Raw genomic sequence first — 23,385 nt, 5'->3', positions numbered from 1 at the left:
GAGACACACGACTCTCAGTAACTGTGACCCATACACCGATACAGGAGCTACACGGCTCTCAGTAACTGTGACCCATACACCGATACAGGAGATACACGTCTCTCAGTAACTGTGACCTATACACAAATACAGGAGACACATGGCTCTCAGTAACTGTGACCCATACACCGATACAGGAACTGCATGGCTCTCAGTATCTGTGACCCATACACCGATATAGGAGCTACACGGCTCTCAGGAACTGTGACCTATACACCGATACAGGAGATACACGGCTCTCAGTAACTGTGACCCATACACCAATACAGGAGATACACGGCTCTCAGTAACTGTGACCCATACACCGATACAGGAACTGCATGGCTCTCAGTATATGTGACCCATACACCGATACAGGAGACACACATCTCTCAGTAACTGTGACCCATACACCGATACAGAAAACACACGTCTCTCAGCAACTGTGACCCATACACCGATACAGGAGATACACGTCTCTCAGTAACTGTGACCTATACACAAATACAGGAGATACACGTCTCTCAGTAACTGTGACCCATACACCGATACAGGAGATACACGTCTCTCAGTAACTGTGACCCATACACCGATACAGGAGATACGTCTCTCAGTAACTGTGACCCATACACCGATACAGGAGATACACGTCTCTCAGTAACTGTGACCCATACACCGATACCGGAGATACACGTCTCTCAGTAACTGTGACCCATACATCGATACAGGAGACACACGTCTCTCAGTAACTGTGACCCAAACACCTAAACAGGAGACACACGGCTCTCAGTAACTGTGACCTATACACAAATACAGGAGATACTCGTCTCTCAGTAACGGTCCCCTATACACCGATACTGGAGACATATCGGTTTTCAGTAACTGGGTCATTCGGTCTGGAAAGCGTAGATCAGTGAGTCTCTAATTCTGTGCATAAGACAATGATCTATATTTATAATTCCCAGTGCAGTGATGGCGTTGCCCAACCTTTTGTGTAGCCATTTTTAGCTGCCTCAGACAGCAGTGTGAACATGGAGTCATGGATGGCAGGAGCCGCCTCCTTTAATAGCCATTGGCATGTAAGTGTCAGGATGCACGCTGTGTTAGTGAGACAGGGCGGTCTGCTCGCACGCTGTGTTAGTGAGACAGGGCGCTCTGCTGCTCAGATGCTTGCTCTGTCCTGTGTAGCGTGCCATTGATTTTTTTTTTTTTTTTTACAGCTCATGTTAGAATAGAAATGGGATCAATACAGTATCTTGCTGGGATGCTGCCATAAAGCACTGGCAGAATAATCAGGCCTCTGTGCTGTGAGGGCCGGGGATGAAGGCGCAGGACTGCACAGGCTGTGTGGGGATGAAGGCGCAGGACTGCACAGGCTGTGTGGGGATATAGAGAAGGGCTGAGGACAGTCAGGGCACGCAAGAGGGGGAGCAGTGATATAAATGATGGATAAGAAGAAGCTGGAGAGGAAACTGTGGAGGAGGTAAGGAAGACTGTAGGCCGATAACGCGTAGCTAATATTGTCCTTGTTATGTAGGCCCTATACGATTCTGTGCGCCTGGTATTACCACACTTACAGAGATCGGTTTTGGTTATCGGTACTTGGTCTGATTCAGAGGCGGACAGGTGCGCAGCCAAGACTGCGCCTTTCTGCTAATGCCGCAGCCAATGGGATCCGTACAGAGACACGCCCACCAGCTGCTGCGCTAATCTGCCGCTGTGCGCATCAAGACGCCCCATTGGTCACAGCATCTGTCGCACCATCGAACATTGCGTCAGTGCAAAAGTGACAGAAGACGCAGTCGCCGACTGGGTCACGTGTCTGGCTAGCCACCCCCCTGTGACCACTCCTCAGTAACGACCCCCGAAATTGCCTCTCTGTGCTTCCAAATTCCGCAGCTCCCAGCAATAACCATCGGGACGCATGCGCACCTGTGCGCAGCCTGAAATCATCACCCGCTGGCGTCAGACATCGCCACTGCGTCCAGCACTGAATGAGGTGCTATGAGGGCAGGACATGTAGTAATGTAACGCGCCTTACCCTGTGTATGATTAGCAGCCATTACAGCGTCTCCATTACGCTTATAGAGGAATTGCTTTTGTCGTCCGTTATTCTACTTTTATTGTCTTTTTCCTACATAAACAGCTGATTCATTATATTGAGCCTCCACACACAATGCCAGCTACTGTACCAGTTTTGTGTTGTATATGACACACTGGTGTCTATAATTTATTATCTGTTTAAGGGGAAGAATTAGCAAATCTTCTAATGATGACAAGAAGAGGCGTTTCCTAGAGTAACCATTCAGCTTGTTGCTAGCATTTATCTAGTACAATCTATAAAATGATAGCTAGAAGCTGATTGGTTGCCTTGGCAAAATTTCCACTTGTCCTCTTTGGAAGGTTGATACATGTGTTATCCAGAGTCTATACTAATAACATTTCTTAAGCTGGGCGCACACTATACGATGGCTTTAGACTAGGGGTTGGCGATAAGCGGACCCCAAGCTGTTGTAGGACTACATATCCCAGCGTGCACTGCCACAGTTTTGCTATTTGACCATGCTAAAACTGTTGCAAGGCATGCTTGGATTTATAGTTCAACAACAGCTGGAGGGCAGCTTATAGCCCACCCCTGCTTTAGAGACTCAGGGAAGAGACCTTTCTGTGTTCGCCTGTTTTCTGTTAAGATAGGGGCTTTTGGGCTCCGTTTATAGGTTTTGTTACTTTGCATTGGTAGGGGTTCTTAGTACACAGACGTATATAGTGATATCATTTATTTAAACTACATTATAGCTTGTGTGGGGCGCTTACGACCACAAAGTAGTTTGAGCTTGTTTCATCAGATAATCTGCTCCAGACCATATTTATGTGATTGGTGGTAAACAAGTGACCTATCTGGTTTGATAGCACCATGCGCTGTTAGGCGGCAAACCAGCGTTACTGATCATGACCATTAAAGGACCAATATTCATTCACTGGAAGAAGATAAATACTGTACCATGTAAATGATTACCTGCACATATTATTAAATTCTCAATAACTTGGATTCCTGGCAATTGCTGCCTAATGCTATGCAAACTGTGACTGGTCCTCCTGAAGATTTACTTTGAACGTTCTAGTCTGATGAACCTTCGACACATCAGAACGACAAATCGTGCAGGGTACACTAACGATGCGCGTACCCGCGGGTCATTTGTCGTATCTTCAGATCTTACCTACATGCAGTAAGATCTGGCGAACTCGTACACGAATCGCTGCATATCGTTCAGTGTTTAGGCACAAACGATATGTCGTTCCGAACTGCATGATGCCAACGTAATTTGACAGGCATTTCCCTAATGACACAGATGCATGCACAGATCAGTGAGATCCGTGCATGCATCTGTGTATTAAAAAATGCATGTCAAATGTAAAATAAAAAAAAACACCAGCGTGGCCCCGCCCCCCTAAGCAAAACCAGCCCCGGACTTTTCAGAGCCAGTCCTTGTCAAAATACAGGGGACAAAAGATGTAGGGGTCTCCTGTATTTTGCACAACCAGCACTGGGCTCAGCTGTCCAGGTATTGAAGGTCAGTGTGTGTGTGTGTTGTAGGTGAACTACAGGTACCAGCAGGCCTTTAATGCCCCGCATGCTAGTGCTTGTGGTTCTCCAAGCCCAAGTACCAGCATGCGGGGAAGGCTTGCTGGGACCTGTAGTTCTACTGTAAAAGACAATGTTATTCTATTTTTTACATACACTTTACACTATCAACACAGCACCCACTGCCCAGGGGTGCCAAGGATAGCCCCGGGCCATCAGCCCAGGCCTGGGGTGCCCTGGAGATGGGGACTTCTTTATTGGGAGGGTCCCCACCTCCACAGGGATCCCTGGCGTGGGCTGACTAGTGGTTCCCCTGGCTGTGGAATTAGCCCCCTCCCCGCTAGAAAGATAGTCTGATGTTGGTTATGGTAAATACAGGGGAACCCAACTAATTTTGTTCCCTGTATTTCCAAACCCAGGACCGGCTCGCTGAGCCCAGTGCTGGTTGTGCAAAATAAGGGGGACCCCTACGTCTTTTGTCCCCTGTATTTTCACAACCAGGACTGGCTCTCAAAAGCCAGCGGTTGGTTGTGCTTTTAAGGGGGGGGGGGGGGGGGAAGCATCGTTTTTTTTTTTTTAATACACATGCACAGATCTCACTGATCTGTGCATGCATCTGTGTCTAGATATAGTACAGCCCATTATTTAAATTTGGGCACACATCTCTATCAGGCACGATCTATCGATTGGGAAATCGGTAACAACACACGATATGTCGTATATCTGTTTTGCTCCGGATCGTGTCCTGGAGTGCCGGGGAGAGTACAAGGGATATCACTGATGACATTGTTGCGAGTCGTCTAGTGTGCAGGCACCTTCAGAGTCTGACACATTGTTGCAGTGTACTGGTAATCATTGCAATAGTCGGCAACAACAGATTGCCAATACAAGAGTCATGTTCAGTGACTATAGCCTGAATTAAATAAAAAAAAATAAAACATCCTATGGGGGCGGATTCAATTCAGCAGGAGTTGAATAGTGCTGGGAAGTTGGTCCCGGAGCTATTCAATACAGCGCGCTGTTTAGTCCGACACTTGCAAGTTAAGTCCCGTATTCAATTTGAGGTGAAAAGTCCGGACCCGCGATACTTTTTCGCAGATGACGTAATTTTCGCCTGTTTTGCTCTTACCCCGTATTCAGTTTGAAAGACTTTCCACCTAGGTGGAAAGTCAATGTAATGTGCTAGGCGAAAGAGTTTTGCCTATGAATGGCAGGCGGAAAAAAGTGCAGAATTGGGGTTTCGGGGTGCAACGTTGCGGGAACCCCCGTGCAGCCTTCAGACAGTCCCCTAAAGGTAAAACGGTGTCAAAAAATGTAAAAAAAAACACTTAAGGACACCCAAAAAATTACTTTGAAAAAGGGGGCGAAAAAAAAAAGTTGGGGTACAAAGTTAAAAACTAGCGAACTTTACTCTGGGGGGGTCCCCAAGTATGCCCCAAGTGTTTTTTTTATTGCAGGGGCTTGCGGCAGGTGGATTTTTAACGATTTTTTCAACTTCACTTTAGCAACTTTTAAATATGCTGACCCCCATTTTCAAGTACCCCAAATTTGCTGGGATAAGTTATTTTCTGCAAAAAACCTCCTGAATACTGTTCTGCGTCACGTATAGAAAACGCTATTTAGCAGCTATTGAGCCCGTTTAAAAACACCAAATACCTTCAGCAAGCCAAATTGGGGGGTACCAAAGGGAACCCCCATGTCAGAGCATCCTTTGGGGGTGTCAGGCTGATTGCCCCAAATTTGACAGGACTTTCCGCTTGTTTAAGTTTCGCCGGGTCCCGTTTTCGCGTACTTTCAAATTGAATACGGGATAAAGCGGGCACGCGCGCGATACTTTTCCGCCTACAAAACAGGCGAAGTAGGCGAATAGTCCGGGACGCGGAAAAGTATCGCGGCTCGGCTCAAATTGAATGCGGCTCTATGTCGGAGAATGCTGGTTCTCACGACTTAACCTGGGTGTTTAGTCGTGAGCCCTGGCATTCTCTGACTAAAGTGCCGGCCATGACGCAGTTGGCGCCTCGCTTAGCTGGAAAAAAGCCTCTCGGCCGGCACTTTAGTCTGATTTCTCCTCGCACCCTCAGGAGGGTGTGAGAAGAAATCATAAGTCGCCCTAACAGTGCGCTGAATTGTATAGCACCGGGAACTTAACTCCCGCTGAATTGAATCGCCCCCAATAATTCATGAGTATTAGTGTTTATTCTAGCGCTGGGCTGGGTGCCAGACCTAGAAAGGCGCACTCTATAGTGTGCACGGCCGAAAAGGGAACGGGGCCATGAGAAAAAGGGCGTGTCTTTAAGACACGCCCCCTTTTTTATCACTCTTGGGGGCGTGCCTCCAAAACAGCAGGGTGCATTCTACCCTTTTGAAATCGGGCAGGGTGTGGCTCCCCGCTAAAACATCCTAGCCGGAACACTAAATATGCTGATGTAATAGTGACTCTTAAGGATATGTCAGCGCAGTTAATTGTTTTATATTGTGTTTTATAACCTGAGCGAAATTGCTCCATGATCTTGGTCAGGCTGGGAAGGGAGAGTCAGCAGAATGTAGCCTGCAAAAAGAGAGCGTTTATTTTCCAAGATCCCCGTGAATATACCCCGTATGTCTGGGGAGACCCCAAACGGCAGTCTTGGGGCATCAAGAACCTATCGAAAGCCTTCTATGCTTCTGGAGAGGGGATGATTGAGGGGAGTTTCTTCCAGTTAAGCATATGGATGAGGTCAAAGGGTATCCTCCTGGTTTCCCTCATCTACCTTGTCACAGTGTACCAGAGAGGGCAGTACTAAGATAAGCCTATTGGCAAGGAGTTCAGCGTACAACTTAAGATCTGTATTGAGCAGGGAGATCGGAGGCAGATTTGAACTTTCTTGCCCTCTTTATCAACCTTCAATATTTAATAAGTAGCAAAAACAATAATTTTTCTGGGAAAACCAGAATCCACACTGGCCCCATAGCTTTATAATGTACAGTAAAAATAAATTGCAGAATATGAACAAAAATATGCACAAATTCACTTCTGTTATAGATTTTGCATTTCTTACTGTTGCTTAGTTAATAAGTCTAATTGGCAGATTCAATGAGCCACGAATGCCGTGTGGCGCCTTGGCCGATGTGCGCCAGAGCGCTTTCCCCCCCCCAGACGCCCGCCATGTCTTCCAGCCCATAGTGACACAGTGCTTAGTGTTTCTGTCTTACATCCCTCAGGCATTAGGCTCTTGTCAGCCGAGAGCTGCTAATTTGTAGGGTCTTGGTTTTGTTTTCGTATCCTCCTACGGTCTGGAAACACTAGTAGATGAATTGGCTTGTGATGAAATTATCCGTGGTGTGTGTGTGTGTGTGTGTGTGTGTGTGTGTATACTGAACGTTGCTGTTTTTACGGCTGTACAAATAGATTATAAACCTAATTGGGGGATGGAAATATCTCGGCTAATAACACCACATTCTGTAGATGATTACTACCGGCCAGGAACAATATTGTCATTCACAAATCTTCATTTATCTCTTTAGATTACTGCATAACGCTAATTAAATCATGATTCACCGCCTACACAAGCCGACTTTCCCAAACCGTTATTATCCCATCTAATTGAAGTGACAGGGAGCCAGGTCATTTTCCAAAATTCTATGAAGCCATTTTTTTCCCCCTTGCAGCGCCAGGGCGGAGGTGAAGCTCGGACGCTCGGAAAGCCTGAAGGGGCGGGAGGAGCTAAAGAAATCCCGCAAAGTTGATAACGTTCCCCGCTCCCGCAGTGATGTGGATATGGACGCCGCAGCCGAGGCGGCCAGGCTACATCAGTCGGCGTCCTCTTCAGCGTCCAGTCTATCCACGAGGTGCGTATTGCCGCGTGGGAACGCTTGGTGTAGAGATAATCTGTGCATAATATGTGATATAAACAGGATTCAGTGTCATAAAGGAAAAACTGTAATCTACAAAAACATTCCAGCGAATAAAAAATATCACGGAAACTTCTGGGTACTTAGCCAGGAACCTTAGATTCTTGGGTACTTTAATCTGTAGTCCGTAACTCACCTAAATGTCATAAATTTACCCAGAAGCCTCTCCTTTAGGTTGGGATTGTGAGCCGACTGTGATTACTTCGGTAGACTTTAACATACCGTACTTTTATGCCACAGGTCGCTGGATAATCCGACTCCGCCCTATACGCCCAAACTGTGCCGCAGGTAAGGGATCCAGCGGTTGGGGTGTTTGTTTTTTGTTTTGTTTTTTTATATTCTGCAATGCCATATTCCATTGCACATTAGATAGTTGTACGAGTATTTTAGGTTCCTGTATAAAATAAATATATTAAGAATAGGTAAACGAATGAAGGTGTGTAGGGAACAAAATATAATCTTGTATCTAGTAATCCTATTAGTTAGGTGACATACCCCACTTGTGCTTCATCTCTGTAGTTTTAAAGGTATTTCCAGGCATGATCTGTTATTCTAGGAGCATGGAGTCCCCAAACTTGAGCTTTACCGGCGAGTCCTTGCTCGCCAACCTACAGGAGGATGATCTGGGGCATCTTTCCGATCTTGACCCAGAACCGGACGCCCAGAACTGGCAGCACACGGTGGGCAGGGAGGTGGCACAGAATCTTCATGCGAAGGAGAGGGCACGACAGGAAGTGATACATGGTGAGTGCTTATGGTGCGTGATGGATAATCTCACTGATAGGGGTATATGCCTGTGGGTTGCAGGCATCGGTGTGTCCCGTGCGAGACTGCCCATTGTTTTATAGTAGCGGTCATTTAAAAGGCAAAATCATGTTATGTGCAAGCCAGGAGCTAACATAACATAAATAATGGAGTTTTGTAGCGTAAAGGACATCCCATGTGGCACAGGCTACGGACAGTAGGCCCAGGTTTAGCATTCAGCACAGTAGACCTGCTCTTATTGGTGAGATGCAGGCTGTGCAGTTAGCTGTTATTGGTGAGATGCAGGCTGTACAGTTAGCTGTTATTGGTGAGATGCAGGCTGTACAGTTAGCTGTTATTGGTGAGATGCAGGCTGTACAGTTAGCTCTTATTGGTGAGATGCAGGCTGTACAGTTAGCTCTTATTGGTGAGATGCAGGCTGTGCAGTTAGCTGTTATTGGTGAGATGCAGGCTGTACAGTTAGCTGTTATTGGTGAGATGCAGGCTGTACAGTTAGCTCTTATTGGTGAGATGCAGGCTGTGCAGTTAGCTGTTATTGGTGAGATGCAGGCTGTGCAGTTAGCTGTTATTGGTGAGATGCAGGCTGTACAGTTAGCTGTTATTGGTGCGATGCAGGCTGTACAGTTAGCTCTTATTGGTGAGATGCAGGCTGTGCAGTTAGCTCTTATTGGTGAGATGCAGGCTGTGCAGTTAGCTGTTATTGGTGAGATGCAGGCTGTGCAGTTAGCTCTTATTGGTGAGATGCAGGCTGTACAGTTAGCTGTTATTGGTGAGATGCAGGCTGTGCAGTTAGCTCTTATTGGTGAGATGCAGGCTGTACAGTTAGCTGTTATTGGTGAGATGCAGGCTGTACAGTTAGCTGTTATTGGTGAGATGCAGGCTGTACAGTTAGCTGTTATTGGTGAGATGCAGGCTGTACAGTTAGCTGTTATTGGTGAGATGCAGGCTGTACAGTTAGCTGTTATTGGTGAGATGCAGGCTGTGCAGTTAGCTCTTATTGGTGCGATGCAGGCTGTGCAGTTAGCTGTTATTGGTGAGATGCAGGCTGTGCAGTTAGCTGTTATTGGTGAGATGCAGGCTGTACAGTTAGCTGTTATTGGTGAGATGCAGGCTGTGCAGTTAGCTGTTATTGGTGAGATGCAGGCTGTACAGTTAGCTCTTATTGGTGCGATACAGGTTGTACAGTTAGCTGTTATTGGTGCGATGCAGGCTGTACAGTTAGCTCTTATTGGTGCGATGCAGGCTGTACAGTTAGCTGTTATTGGTGCGATGCAGGCTGTGCAGTTAGCTGTTATTGGTGCGATGCAGGCTGTACAGTTAGCTGTTATTGGTGCGATGCAGGCTGTACAGTTAGCTGTTATTGGTGAGATGCAGGCTGTGCAGTTAGCTGTTATTGGTGCGATGCAGGCTGTACAGTTAGCTGTTATTGGTGAGATACAGGTTGTACAGTTAGCTGTTATTGGTGCGATGCAGGCTGTACAGTTAGCTGTTATTGGTGAGATGCAGGCTGTACAGTTAGCTGTTATTGGTGAGATGCAGGCTGTGCAGTTAGCTGTTATTGGTGAGATGCAGGCTGTACAGTTGGCTCTTATTGGTGCGATGCAGGCTGTACAGTTAGCTCTTATTGGTGCGATGCAGGCTGTACAGTTAGCTGTTATTGGTGAGATGCAGGCTGTGCAGTTAGCTGTTATTGGTGAGATGCAGGCTGTACAGTTAGCTGTTATTGGTGCGATACAGGTTGTACAGTTAGCTGTTATTGGTGCGATGCAGGCTGTACAGTTAGCTCTTATTGGTGAGATGCAGGTTGTACAGTTAGCTGTTATTGGTGAGATGCAGGCTGTGCAGTTAGCTCTTATTGGTGCGATGCAGGCTGTACAGTTAGCTCTTATTGGTGAGATGCAGGCTGTACAGTTAGCTGTTATTGGTGAGATGCAGGCTGTACAGTTAGCTGTTATTGGTGAGATGCAGGCTGTACAGTTAGCTGTTATTGGTGAGATGCAGGCTGTACAGTTAGCTCTTATTGGTGAGATGCAGGCTGTACAGTTAGCTGTTATTGGTGAGATGCAGGCTGTGCAGTTAGCTCTTATTGGTGCGATGCAGGCTGTGCAGTTAGCTGTTATTGGTGAGATGCAGGCTGTACAGTTAGCTGTTATTGGTGAGATGCAGGCTGTGCAGTTAGCTGTTATTGGTGAGATGCAGGCTGTGCAGTTAGCTCTTATTGGTGCGATGCAGGTTGTACAGTTAGCTGTTATTGGTGCGATGCAGGCTGTACAGTTAGCTCTTATTGGTGAGATGCAGGCTGTACAGTTAGCTGTTATTGGTGCGATGCAGGCTGTGCAGTTAGCTGTTATTGGTGCGATGCAGGCTGTACAGTTAGCTGTTATTGGTGAGATGCAGGCTGTACAGTTAGCTGTTATTGGTGAGATGCAGGCTGTACAGTTAGCTGTTATTGGTGAGATGCAGGCTGTGCAGTTAGCTGTTATTGGTGAGATGCAGGCTGTACAGTTAGCTCTTATTGGTGCGATACAGGTTGTACAGTTAGCTGTTATTGGTGAGATGCAGGCTGTGCAGTTAGCTGTTATTGGTGAGATGCAGGCTGTACAGTTAGCTGTTATTGGTGCGATGCAGGCTGTGCAGTTAGCTGTTATTGGTGAGATGCAGGCTGTACAGTTAGCTGTTATTGGTGAGATGCAGGCTGTACAGTTAGCTGTTATTGGTGCGATGCAGGCTGTGCAGTTAGCTGTTATTGGTGAGATGCAGGCTGTACAGTTAGCTGTTATTGGTGAGATGCAGGCTGTACAGTTAGCTGTTATTGGTGAGATGCAGGCTGTGCAGTTAGCTCTTATTGGTGCGATGCAGGCTGTGCAGTTAGCTGTTATTGGTGTGACGCAGGCTGTTGGCTCTTATTGGTGCGATGCAGGCTGTACGGTTGGCTCTTATTGGTGCAACGCATTCTGTACAGTTAGATTTTCTGTGTGAAATTATAGTGTACAGCTTTTTTTTTCTCTGCTAGGCGTACTGAGAAAAGAAGTCTGGTGTTGGCCAGGTATACCTGATTTATTTGAAGACGGGATGAATTGTTCAGTGCATTACGTTCTGCTTAATGGCGGGACCAGCAAGTCGATGAAATGTTGTTAGTGTTAATTCTAGCACCCTGCACCTGTCACAACCCGTACAGTTCCTCTTTCCTGCCTGGAGTATCGCTGTCTGCTCTGGTGCTTCTAGCACACTCCACTGATACAACAATCTGCTGAGATACAGACCAGAGTGCTAGAAGCACCAGAGCAGAGAGCGACACCCCCAGGCAGGAAAGAGGACACCGGTTGTGACAGGTGCAGGGTGCTAGAATGAACACCTAATGTTATTAGTAAAATGGATTATACTTGGGATGCCAAAGGTGTAAACGATGTATATTAAGCCTTGTGCTGGCTTCTCTGGCAGATGAGTCCCAGGACTGAACTGTCCCCATTTTCTCCTCCTCAGAGTTATTTATGACGGAAGCTTCTCACCTTCGGGTCCTTCGAGTTCTTGACCATATATTCTATCAAAGGATGCGCAAAGAGAACCTACTGTCCACGGATGAGCTGCTGCTTGTGTTCCCCAATCTGCCGGAGCTTATTGAGATCCACAGTAAGGACTTATTGTCTTCTCTAGACTTAAGATGCATGCCACAATGAGCCAGCACAGAGATCTAGAAAACATGTAGACCCGGTGCTATCACTAGTAAAAAGATGGGCCAGTAATATAAAGACTAACTGGTTTGGCCACCAAGTGATGCTCTGTTCAGGTGGCTGATCTCTTACCCCGCAGTGTTTTTGTGACATCTCTCAAACAATAATAATACAAAATACAGCACATGCACTAATACATGGGATATGCTGGATCCCCACTGAGCTGTATTTTACTGGCATATGATGTAAATACATTAGAGAAGACCGGTATTCTTAGTTGATGGATTTTGACCATAAGGCAGCAGAAAGATTATTACACAATGGTTGTCCAGCCATGATAACCTGAATCTCAAGATAAAGGGCTCGTGCTGATAAAGGGATTTCCTGCATTCTCCTTTTTCTTCCTGCTTCCAGACTCATTGGCAGAACTCATGAAGCGGGTGAGGGAGGAAGGACCGATTGTCAAAGAGATTGGTGACCTGATGTTGTCCCGGGTAAGGCTGGCTGTTATACCTGTTACCACTGGAAGCTTGTGCTGAGCCTGAATTTCAACCTGGAGAGAGACTGTTCTGTCATTGTTAGGACTCATCAGTGCAGGGTCATGCGATCCTCATCCTGCATTGAGTCCTTCTAACAGGCAGATATGGGCTGCAACCTATGTTAGTGCTGCTATACAAATAGCATTACATAGAAGTATGTTCTCCTCTATAGGACCATTAGACATAAGTATTCTCTCCTGTATAGGAGCATTACCCAGAAGCATGATCTCCTGTATAGGAGCATTACCTAGAAGTATGTTCTCCTCTATTGGACCATTAGACATAAGTATTATCTCCTGTATAGGAGCATTACCCAGAATCATGATCTCCTGTATAGGAGCATTACCATAGAAGTATGTCTAATGGTCCTATAGAGGAGAACATAAGTACTATCTCCTGTATAGGAGCATTACCTAGAAGTATGTTCTCCTCTATAGGACCATTAGACATGAGTATTATCTCCTGTATAGGACCATTACCCAGAAGCATGATCTCCTCTATAGGACCATTAGACATGAGTATTATCTCCTGTATAGGACCATTACCCAGAAGCATGATCTCCTCTATAGGACCATTAGACATAAGTATTATCTCTTGTATAGGACCATTACCCAGAAGCATGATCTCCTCTATAGGACCATTAGACATAAGTATTGTCTCCTGTATGGGAACATTACCCAGAAGTAATAATCTGATTTGGAGATGAGAGCCAAGCAAAAAAGAGCAAGTCCCTTTTCACCTGGGTAAAACCGTGCTGCACTACAGGTGGGGCAGATGTAAAATGTGCTGAGAGATTTAGATGTGAGAGGAGTATGTCCAAACTCAAATCTAAATTACAGTGTATAAATAAAGCTTTCCAGCATCTGTGAGCTACATGCAGAAGCAGCCGGGATTTACCCTGCATACAAAAATATAAATGTATGTGCCCCCCTTGCACTGCAGCATGGTTTGTCCAGGTGCTCCGTTACGGCTCGTTCTTACTTTGCTCCCAACTCAGAATCCGGTCCTCTAATGTCTTTCTCCGTTCTGTTTCTTCAGTTCGATGGAGCCGCGGGAGAGGAAGTGTGCCAAGAAACAGCCAAATTTTGTTCTTGCCAGACTATCGCTCTTGACCTTATCAAAATAAAAAAACGAAAAGAGACCAGGTTTAACATCTTCATGCAGGTACTCTCCCAGTCTGACGCATATTGTCCTATATCTGTCTATATGTTTGACCTATACTAGCCACAATCGATGAAATTATACACGATGTATAGCCATCAATTTAATAAATTGACTTAACCCCCATTTTATTGGTATGTACAATTCATTTAGACAATTGGGACTCCTTCTCAATACATGCTATTCACATTTCTGATAACCCCCATAAGGTGAGCGCCATCTAAAAAGAACCTGTTTATTTGTCTACCAGGGAGGCTGGAGACCTCTTTAGTACAGTGATGCCCGCATCCTTACCCCATGAACCGCATTGGCCACCCAATATTTCCGTATTTCTATATTTATCTGTATTTCAGTTTCCTTGGCTAAACTCTACCAATCGTCTGTGGTGTTGTCCTGTTCCCCCCACCGATATCCTCTCTTCTGTCCTTCACCGCTTCCCGTTTCTCCATCCTTTGATATGCAGGAGGCAGAGAGCAGCCCCCAGTGCCGGCGGCTTCAACTGAAAGATTTAATTGTGTCGGAGATGCAGCGGCTGACCAAATACCCTCTGCTTCTGGAGAACATCATCAAACACACGCATGGTGAGACTAGATAGAATATGAAGTTCACTACCACTATGTAACTGTTTTAGAAATGCACGCCATTGCCCAGTTGGTTATTTTTTTGCGCTTTTTACCCAGAGGGCTTTTTAGTGAGTGGGTGTTGTGGTGGGCGGATGTAGTTTTGGGAACGCTTTCTATCTGCGGATCGTCTGGTTACTCTGCTGGATACATTGTTCTCTAAAAGCCGATTGTCTCTAATTTCTTGGATGAAACCTTCTACAAGGAGAATGTTGCCCTTGATTCTACCAGAAAAGAAGCCAGATCTTCATCAAATTTGATGGTGGTGCGTAGTTCTCTGGCTCACATCTTGGTTAGTGAGACACTACTTCTTGAAGCGTTGGATCTACGCTGCCTTTGTCAAGGCAAGTCCTCTCTTTAGGCAAGGACTTAATAACCAAGGACACTATGGGTGGGAAGAGTCCATTCATTCCTCAGAATAAACCCAATTGAGTTCCTACTTTTGCTTCACTGGTTGACTCTTTGCCCCAAAGAAAAAACCATCACAGCTGGTGACAACAGTAAGCCCACATGATTAATGGCATGGACCTCTGGGTGTGTACATTCTTTGGACCGATCTCCAACTCTTTGGAGACTCCTGATTGAACTCAGTGTCTGGACCGCTTGGTATACAAAGCCATCATTTGGCGATATATTGGAGATCCTTTTTGGAACTCCCTGTGAACCTCTTCTAAGCTCCCAAGAGAACTGAAGTGCACATATGTTTTTCACTTGACCGTGCAATAATTTCTGGAAGCTACAGTCGTCTGCACTATTTTAGGTCATCAGAAGGAGTTCCGAGGTTTTGACTTCCGATTTCTTTTTGGTGTCCAAATGAGCTATTTAATTTCAGCTGGTGTTGGATTTAAGGAATTCAACATAGTCAACAGCAGCAATTCAAGACACTTCCTTTCTGACTGTTCTCCAAGTGTCCCTACTTTGAGCTTTCTTTGTGTTTTCTAACCTGGATGGTAGCTATTCTCCCAGAGCTGTGTTTGGGTCCCTGACCTAGCAGTTCTTAATCATAGGTCTCCATAACTGGTTTTCCACAAAAGCAATTTATTCTGGTTTCCTTGTCACAACACCAGGGGCGTCTCTGGGTTTCTCATCAAGAGGCAATTGGTGGTCTCACCATTGTGCCTGTGACCTCGCCAAGGAATCAGCACCCCACTCCCTTTTGTATGGTCTGTGTATCTATCTGCCCAGAATTCGGTGACTCTCCACTCAATCAGTCCAGCTGTCCCGTTTTGTATATAGTAAAGATTCCCTCTGGGCTTGGCAGCACACTTACCCGGATCTGTCTCTCTCTTTCTGTGGGTGGTATTGCAAAGAGCATCAGACCAAGTTAGTAAGGCACTGATTTGGTCATTTAGCATAATATTACCAAATTGTAGTGAGTGCACATTGACGTCTCAGGAGGCCACCTTTGGGAGAATACTCCTAGAGGGATGGTCATCCCCAGGCATGCCTTCTGTTGAAGGTAGCTTTGGTATTTTCACCCTGTGTCCCTCCTAGAGCTGAAGGATTTTTGGCAGCTGCCACGTAATTCCTGTAGGGGGCTACTACCCAACATTGATCCTCCATCCTACTCTACTTTATTTTTGTCCTTTTGATGAGCTTTTAGTGCTCTGTCTCGTAGGAATGAAACCTAACCCACAGTCTGTAGTGTTCATTCTAGCACCTTGCACCTGTTGCAACCCATGCAGTTCCGTTTTCCTGCCAGGGGGGGTGCTGCTCTCTTCTCGGGCACTTCTAGCACACTCAGCTGATGCAACAAACTCATAGATAAAGACCAGCGTGTGCTAGAAGCACCAGAGCAAAGAACGATCGCCCCAGGCAGGAAAGAGAAACTGCTCTGGTTGTGACAGGTGCAGGGTGCTAGATTGAACGCTAATCTGTGTCGTCTTCCTGTATCTAAGAAAGGAAAAAAATATATTTTAAAAAATTAAAAAACTGTCCCGCTTGATTCATCCAATGAGGTTAAATATTGAAGTAATGGCTTGTACATAGAAGCCTCAGTGACAGTAGCTGCTGTACACAGATGCAATTTAACAGCCAGTATGGAGGACCGCCTTTGTTGTCTCTTCAAATAAGACCTTCTCCAATTTGTGTATGCTAAATAATAGCCCTTCTATGCTGCATATGAGGCTTTGTACCAGAGTCATTGCTAACTTCTGCGCATATGCTGGTGACGTTTATCCTGGGGTGGGGTAAGGAGACCTACATAGTAACTTGTAAGTGCGTCTCCTCGTCATATAAAGTGCCATTGCTTCCACTTCTGCTGTGCCAATCCCCATGTACAGTGCCTCATAATAACTAAGAGTAATACCCTCTAGAGGCTGCTATTTGTTTATCCTCTCTGTACAAATACATTTGATATGGAGGGGAGGGGGAGGTGGAGGTGACTGATTGATAGGGAGCTGTAGGGATCACCGAGGACTGGCTGTTCCGTGTGTATACAAATACGCTTTATCTGGCTCTGTGTCCTTGCAGCTGGTACCGCAGAATACGAGAAGCTGTGCTATTGCCGGGATCGATGTCGGGACATTTTGAAATATGTGAACGAGTCGGTGAAGCAGAGAGAGAATGAATACAGACTGGCGGAATATCAGAAACGCCTGGACACCACCTCTCTGGAGAGGAGCAATAACCCTTTGGCTGCAGAGTTTAAGGTGGGGGAGAGTGTGAGACCACTGGGACTGATCTACAAGCCTAATCCATAGGGGGGGAATTCAGTTGCGGGCGAAGGGTGCGTATTGCCGCTGCCACAGCTTTTAAGCGCCGACAACGGCAGCAGGTCTCGCACCCTTTGCCCGGCTGGCCGAATAGGGTAGCGAACACCCCCCCCCCCCCCCCCCCCAAAGGGTGCCAGACTGAAATGTAACCGATCATTAGAAAGGGTGATACTACTGTCGGTAGATCTTACTCACAGTCATGACACGTTCACCATCGTGAGTGTGGCTCCATTCCATTCAGACATATATCATAAAAAATATACACCAACATGTAGCATGAAACATTTGGGGGTATATTTACTAAAGTGAAAGTTCTTTAGAAGTGGAGATGTTGCCCATAGCAACCAATCAGAATCTAGGTAACATTTAACTAGCACCTTCTAGAAGATAATAGCTAGAATTTGATTGGTTGCTATGGGCAACAACCTTACTTCTAAAAAATTTCACTTTAGTAAATGTACCCCCTTAGTTTCTATTTACACCCCTTTTACACGGATACTGAAATCCCGATTTTTTTTTAAATTTTTTTTTGGCACATGAACGCGCATCAACCCGGGATTTTTGTCAGTGTAACCGATCAACCCGGGTCCAGTGACCCGGGGATCCGACACGGCTAGCTTGCGGGGTTGGGCACGGGTCGTTCCCCTGTCAACCTGCAGTGTAAACGGCGTGACCCGGGTCACGATGACCCAAGTCATGCCACATGCTAGCTGATTGGCCAGCTTCAGCGGCGCTTGGAGATTACATCATTTTCAAGCGTCCACTGCAACACCAAAAGACTCTGGTCACTGCAGACTCTGGTCCGGTGTGAACGGTGCCAACTCGGGCATAACTGTGTTGGCGCGACGCAGTGGGAAAGGGGTCTGATCCGGGTTGGAAACATGTTCCAAATCCCGGGTCAGACTTTGGTGTAAAAGGGTTATTCCTGAAGTCCATTTACTGTAATCCCATAAAGTTCATGCGTTTGGGGAAACGAAGTATCATAATATGTCACATTGTGGTTGGCCGGGCTTGTGTGTAATCCGAACCTGCCGACGCTGGGAATGACCATCTGTTTTCTGGTGTACAGAACTTGGACCTGACATCGAGGCGCATGATTCATGAAGGGTCACTAACCTGGAGGATAACTAAAGATAAAACAATTGGTAGGTGATCTAGATCGGCAAGAAGGCAAAAAGGTCTGTTGGAAGACAAAATGTCACTAATTGGTAGACAGTTGAGATAGGAGACCGTAATATATTGTAGGTGGAAAGTAGATTTAAGAGATCATGAGATAGTATAGAGGTATGGTAGATAATGTTGGAGGACGGTAGATATATAGGGGATTGGTAGATGTTGGGGATTGGTAGATAATGTAGGAGGACGGTAGATGTTGGGGATTGGTAGATAATGTAGGAGGGCGTAGCTGTTGGGGATTGGTAGATAATGTAGGAGGACGCAGCTGTTGGGGATTGGTAGATAATGTAGGAGGACGTAGCTGTTGGGGATTGGTAGACAGTGTAGGAGGACGTAGATGTTGGGGATTGGTAGATAATATAGGAGGACGGTAGATGTAGGAGGATATAGCTGTTGGGGATTGGTAGATAATGTAGGAGGACGTAGCTGTTGAGGATTGGTAGATAATGTAGGAGGATGTAGATGTTGGGGATTGGTAGATAATATAGGAGGACGTAGCTGATGGGGATTGGTAGCTAATGTAGGATGATATAGTTGTTGGGGATTGGTAGATAATGTAGGAGGACGTAGATGTTGGGGATTGGTAGCTAATGTAGGATGATATAGCTGTTTGGGATTGGTAGATAATGTAGGATGATATAGCTGTTGGGGATTGGTAGATAATATAGCTGTTTGGGATTGGTAGATAATGTAGGATGATTAATGTAGGATGATATAGCTGTTGGGGATTGGTAGATAATGTAGGAGGATGTAGATGTTGGGGATTGCTAGTTAATGTAGGAGGACAGTAGATGTTGGGGATTGGTAGATGATGTAGCTAATGGGGATTGGTAGAAAATGTAGGAGGATGTAGCTGTTGGGGATTGGTAGATGATGTAGAAGGACGGTAGATGTAAGGGATTGGTAGATAATCTAGGAGGACGTAGATGTTGAGGATTGGTAGAGTTACATTGGTTCCCTACCTCTTTCTATGCAGAGGAAGATTCATAATTGTTTACACCTGACATCCTGGTATGGGGTGAGAATGCTAGAGGGCGATCCCCCATTTGATGTATAAGTGTATATGATCTTATACATTTTCGATAATACAGGGAACGGGTGTCACATTTCATTCATCGTTTACTTTATTACTAAACATGTATTACTAATATATTGTTACACTTTGTGAAATATACATAGTCTCCATTGAATGTTTTCATTAATGTGATTTATTTTCCTCGAAAGATTGATGATCTCCTACATCTACTGTCTCTGATGTTTATCTTTTGTCATTACTATGAATCTTTATGGTGTGTTGTTACATCTTGCTTCAATAAAATACAAATTAATGTGTGTGTGTGTGTGTGTGTGTATGTATGTATGTATGTATGTATGTATGTATATGTATATATATATATATATATATATATATATATATATATATATATATATATATTTGCAACACCTTTTATACTTTTCTCTTTGTCCAGATCTGCATGTTCTCCTCTTGGAGGACCTTCTAGTTCTGCTGCAAAAACAGGATGAGAAGCTGGTGCTGAAGTGTCACAGCAAAACCTCAGTGGTCTCCTCCGATACCAAACAGACATTCAGTCCGGTGATCAAGCTGAACTCTGTGCTGGTCCGATCTGTAGCCACAGGTAAGGTCTCAGAGCCACGAGGAATAGTGGATGCTCCTTGCTGATCTCGGTGTATAGATTTGTGGAGACTTAATACCCCTCGCCTGATGTATGACATATAGTATGATTCAGGAACTAAACTGCCCACTACACATTTAATATTAGTACCCCCTCTCTATATCAGTGTGGTCTCTCAGTGCTCCAACACTTTGGGACTAATCGTAGCAATTATGTGTTTCTTGCATTAAATCCAGTAAATCCAAAGAGAGAATTTAAAAGGAATATAAATGGACTTTCTAAAGGTCTTCCTGCTCCACGTGCAGGAGCCCCTCATCCCCAACTCTGTCACTCAACCTCATCGGTGGTCAAGTCGACTCTTGGTCGTCTAGAGCTAGACAACACTTGGCACCTTGCAGCTGTGCCATTTTTACGGGCGTGACACTACAGTGTTCCGTACAATCTGCATTCACACTGGCAACGTTACCTTCCCGAGTTGGTGGATGGCTATCTGTCATCTAATCGTAGGGAGACCACATTTAAGTTCTGGTGTGGTAGAATGGGGGACAGTTTTCTCTCTGCTTGTGTGGATTCCTCCAGAGTCTAATGATCCTTCTTCTGCAACTCCAGCCTACTTATTCTGCCCTGAGCATATGAGTCTAGACAGACCATTGAACCATTGTGTGGTGTCCTGAGACCCCAGGACATGTGGGAAGCATTTTGCATCCTGCTTTAGGTGGAACATGTTGTTTTGACCATGTCGGCGGCCTACAGTTTGTGGCCGGGAAACCAGAAGGAGAACCCATCCTGTAGTGTTTTTGGACCAAGTGGGGTTTTGGGGGCCCCAAATATATAAATCTGTTGGTGTTGTGAATATATTGCAACTTGCCCCCCTATAGCTCTTGGTCCTGGGGGTGTACCCAATGGAGTTGGGGTACTGGGGGTATACCTCACCAACCCACTGGGGGGCCCATGGCTATTCCAATAAATCAACCGGCCCCCCAACTCCATTGACTCCTTGTACCCTACAAATGATCAGCAAAAAAGGGCACAGGTGTTCATAACCCTCCTTTTGCCCAGACAGTCCCAGTTCTCCACTTTAGTCAAACCGTAAACCTCAACACATTCCTTGACCTTTATCTCAGAGAGATGCCTAGTGGGAACAGCAGGCCGCACCCCAACCAAAGCCACCCCTTCATCAGAACCACTGATCCTTGTTTACGTTGCACCAGTGGGAAGAGGGGGAAAGGGGTCGCGGAGGTCAATTTGCATGCAGGAGGCACGGGAGAGTTTAGGCTACCTGCCTAATTGCTGTCTGCCAGGAGGCTTCATCTTCAGGACCAGCGGACCCCAGCTGTAATGAAGTAGGTGGAGGCTGAGCCAGCAAAAACACTATGCAAAACTCTGATTCACCCATGATCCTTGTGCTCTTTTCTTAGCAACGGCGAGGAATCAGTGGGGAAACGTAACCTAAAGTTTTTGTTCAATTACTGAAGTGAAAAAGAAATAACATTTCGTTCAAGAATCCCCTTTTCTCCCATAGCGATGCAGCCTCAGCTGCTGTTTGTTTGGATAACCACTATTATCTCGGCAATTACACTATAAAACCACAAATCCCTTCCCATATACAGCACAGGGATTTCAGTACTCGCGGATGAACAGTTTTGAGGATTCTAAGCACTTCAGATTTCGGGTTTGCCAGACAGGTCTTACCTTCCTAGGTCCACGGCGTTATGTTAGGAAGGAGCTGTGTCAGGTGTTTCTTACATAAAGCTATATATGACTTAGATACCTGTGACATTATCTGGCGTTATGTAAGAGGGTGCCGCTGCTTTACTTTATTCTAGCTCTCTCCCGCTAGGCCCAGCTGTCAGACTTCCACGGAGATAGAAACCATGGACAAGGAATTTCTCTATGGCTTGTATTATAATTGAGCTGACCCCACCTACACCGCGCAATCTCTGTTTTATTCACAGATAAAAAGGCCTTCTTCATTATCTGCACCTCCGAACTAGGCCCACAGATCTACGAGCTGGTGGCACTGACGTCTTCTGAAAAGAACATGTAAGTCGGAAAATAGAAAGTGTTTGAGCTCATTTCTGATTTGGGATGAAGGCGATGAGTAAGGCCTGATCCTTGAAGAAAATTTTCCCATGTCATTTCTACTAAATGAATCCATTAAAGTGATTCTTGACGGCTGCTATATATGTCCTTTTCCCCTTTGTATTCTGTCTGCTGTCACGTGTGCATTGATAGGTCCATATGTTTGCTCACAGGTGGAAGGACCTTCTGGAAGAAGCCACCAAAGGTACCGTGAGAAACCCCCCCACTTCCATAAAACCTAGCACTCAGGACCTGACCCCATCCAGGACACGCTCTTCCAGGTGAGATCCAATGTTCTGTAAGAGAGGATGGAGAAGTCCTAGAGTGGCCTCATACGTCACCGGAGATGTTTGGCCTTCTCCCTTTGTCTTGCAGTTCGGTGTTTCAGGATGCAGGCATCCCGACCATACTGTCCGAAGCTGGTATGAGAACCAATAGCGAGGACCTGACAATAGGTGAGCTGTCTGCATTTGCCGAGCAGTTTCATTGTGTTGTACATAAAATGTTTCCGTCTAGATCGGGATTCCTACAGGTTTAGAAAAGATGAAGGCCAGGAACCAAACCGCAAGAGTCCTGAAGTCTTCCCATGGTACCTCCTGCATGTGTGACTCTACATATATGTTTCCTTTCATATTTAACACTGGACCCAACGTCAGCTGCTTCTATCACGCAGATCTCAGGTGGGTTTCACACCCTGCTAGTAACATTATGATGCCATTATGTCCCTGCAGATGAGAGCCACAGTGACTACCTGGGTCACTCTCACAAGCCGGAGGTCCTGCTGGAGGAACCCGAGGGGTTAGAGGAGGATGAAGCTCAGACTCCCACACAGCTGCCATTTACCTCTGAAGTTGAAGATGCAGGAGGAGGGTCCGAGGATCAGGCTGACTCCTCCTACCTTCCCTTCCGATGGCCTTCCGTGACCGAAGGACTGGCGGAATCTGCACTGGAAGATGGTGCGTTCTCAGCCGGTTTAATATATTTAGAGTGTATTAAATTGTTGTATTTTACAATTGTTCCAATTTTAAATGGCAGCAAGGACACCTACCTGCCATAGATATAGCTGCATTAAACGAAGTTCCAGCCCCTTAATATTATGCCGTCTCACTTCAATCTCCTTTTAGTCCAGAATCTTCGGCAGCTGATCCTGCAGAGTCTTCTCCCCCTGAGACAGTCAGAGTATGACGGTGTCCCCGTGGCTGAGCCAGAGGATGACCTCACACCCACGCCGTCTGTCACCAGTGGGACTGGACAACCATGGGAGGTGCCAACAGACACCCTAGTAGAGATTCTAGATGGAGAAAGCATGGCTGGCAATAGGGGGGGCTCGTCACAGCAGTGTTCTAGCAACGAAGGAAGCCATAGGTCCACGGTGGACCTTACTCACAATCACAGGCGAAGTTCTAGAGACGGGGAGGAGAAGGTGTGGAATCAGGTGGAGAGCCACACTCACAATCAGGCTGAGCCTTCAGATGCTGCCTCCGAGGACCAGACTAACCAAGCTTACAGAGTCGTCCGGAAAGGTAAGCCA

The 23,385-nt window shown here is 45.9% G+C and overlaps 1 protein-coding gene across 7 annotated transcripts in view; it reads left to right on the top strand.

The window, feature by feature from the left end:
• Nucleotides 1-23,385, top strand: part of ARHGEF11 (Rho guanine nucleotide exchange factor 11) — a 130,505-nt gene that overhangs the window by 95,436 nt on the left and 11,684 nt on the right. For all 7 annotated transcript variants that reach the window (XM_088449645.1, XM_088449640.1, XM_088449644.1 and 4 more), the window contains 15 exons: nt 7,250-7,429; nt 7,733-7,780; nt 8,049-8,236; nt 11,741-11,887; nt 12,343-12,422; nt 13,506-13,631; nt 14,092-14,209; nt 16,721-16,899; nt 18,032-18,107; nt 19,608-19,775; nt 21,728-21,815; nt 22,028-22,135; nt 22,230-22,309; nt 22,586-22,810; nt 22,979-23,377. In XM_088449645.1, coding sequence (XP_088305771.1) covers nt 7,250-7,429; nt 7,733-7,780; nt 8,049-8,236; nt 11,741-11,887; nt 12,343-12,422; nt 13,506-13,631; nt 14,092-14,209; nt 16,721-16,899; nt 18,032-18,107; nt 19,608-19,775; nt 21,728-21,815; nt 22,028-22,135; nt 22,230-22,309; nt 22,586-22,810; nt 22,979-23,377 — 2,210 coding nt within the window. The remainder of the gene's footprint in view (nt 1-7,249; nt 7,430-7,732; nt 7,781-8,048; nt 8,237-11,740; nt 11,888-12,342; nt 12,423-13,505; nt 13,632-14,091; nt 14,210-16,720; nt 16,900-18,031; nt 18,108-19,607; nt 19,776-21,727; nt 21,816-22,027; nt 22,136-22,229; nt 22,310-22,585; nt 22,811-22,978; nt 23,378-23,385) is intronic.

Source organism: Taudactylus pleione, unplaced genomic scaffold, assembly GCF_031769625.1.
Source record: "Taudactylus pleione unplaced genomic scaffold, aTauple2 ptg000490l, whole genome shotgun sequence".
NCBI lineage: Eukaryota > Metazoa > Chordata > Amphibia > Anura > Myobatrachidae > Taudactylus > Taudactylus pleione.
This window is presented reverse-complemented; position numbering and strand designations above follow the sequence as displayed.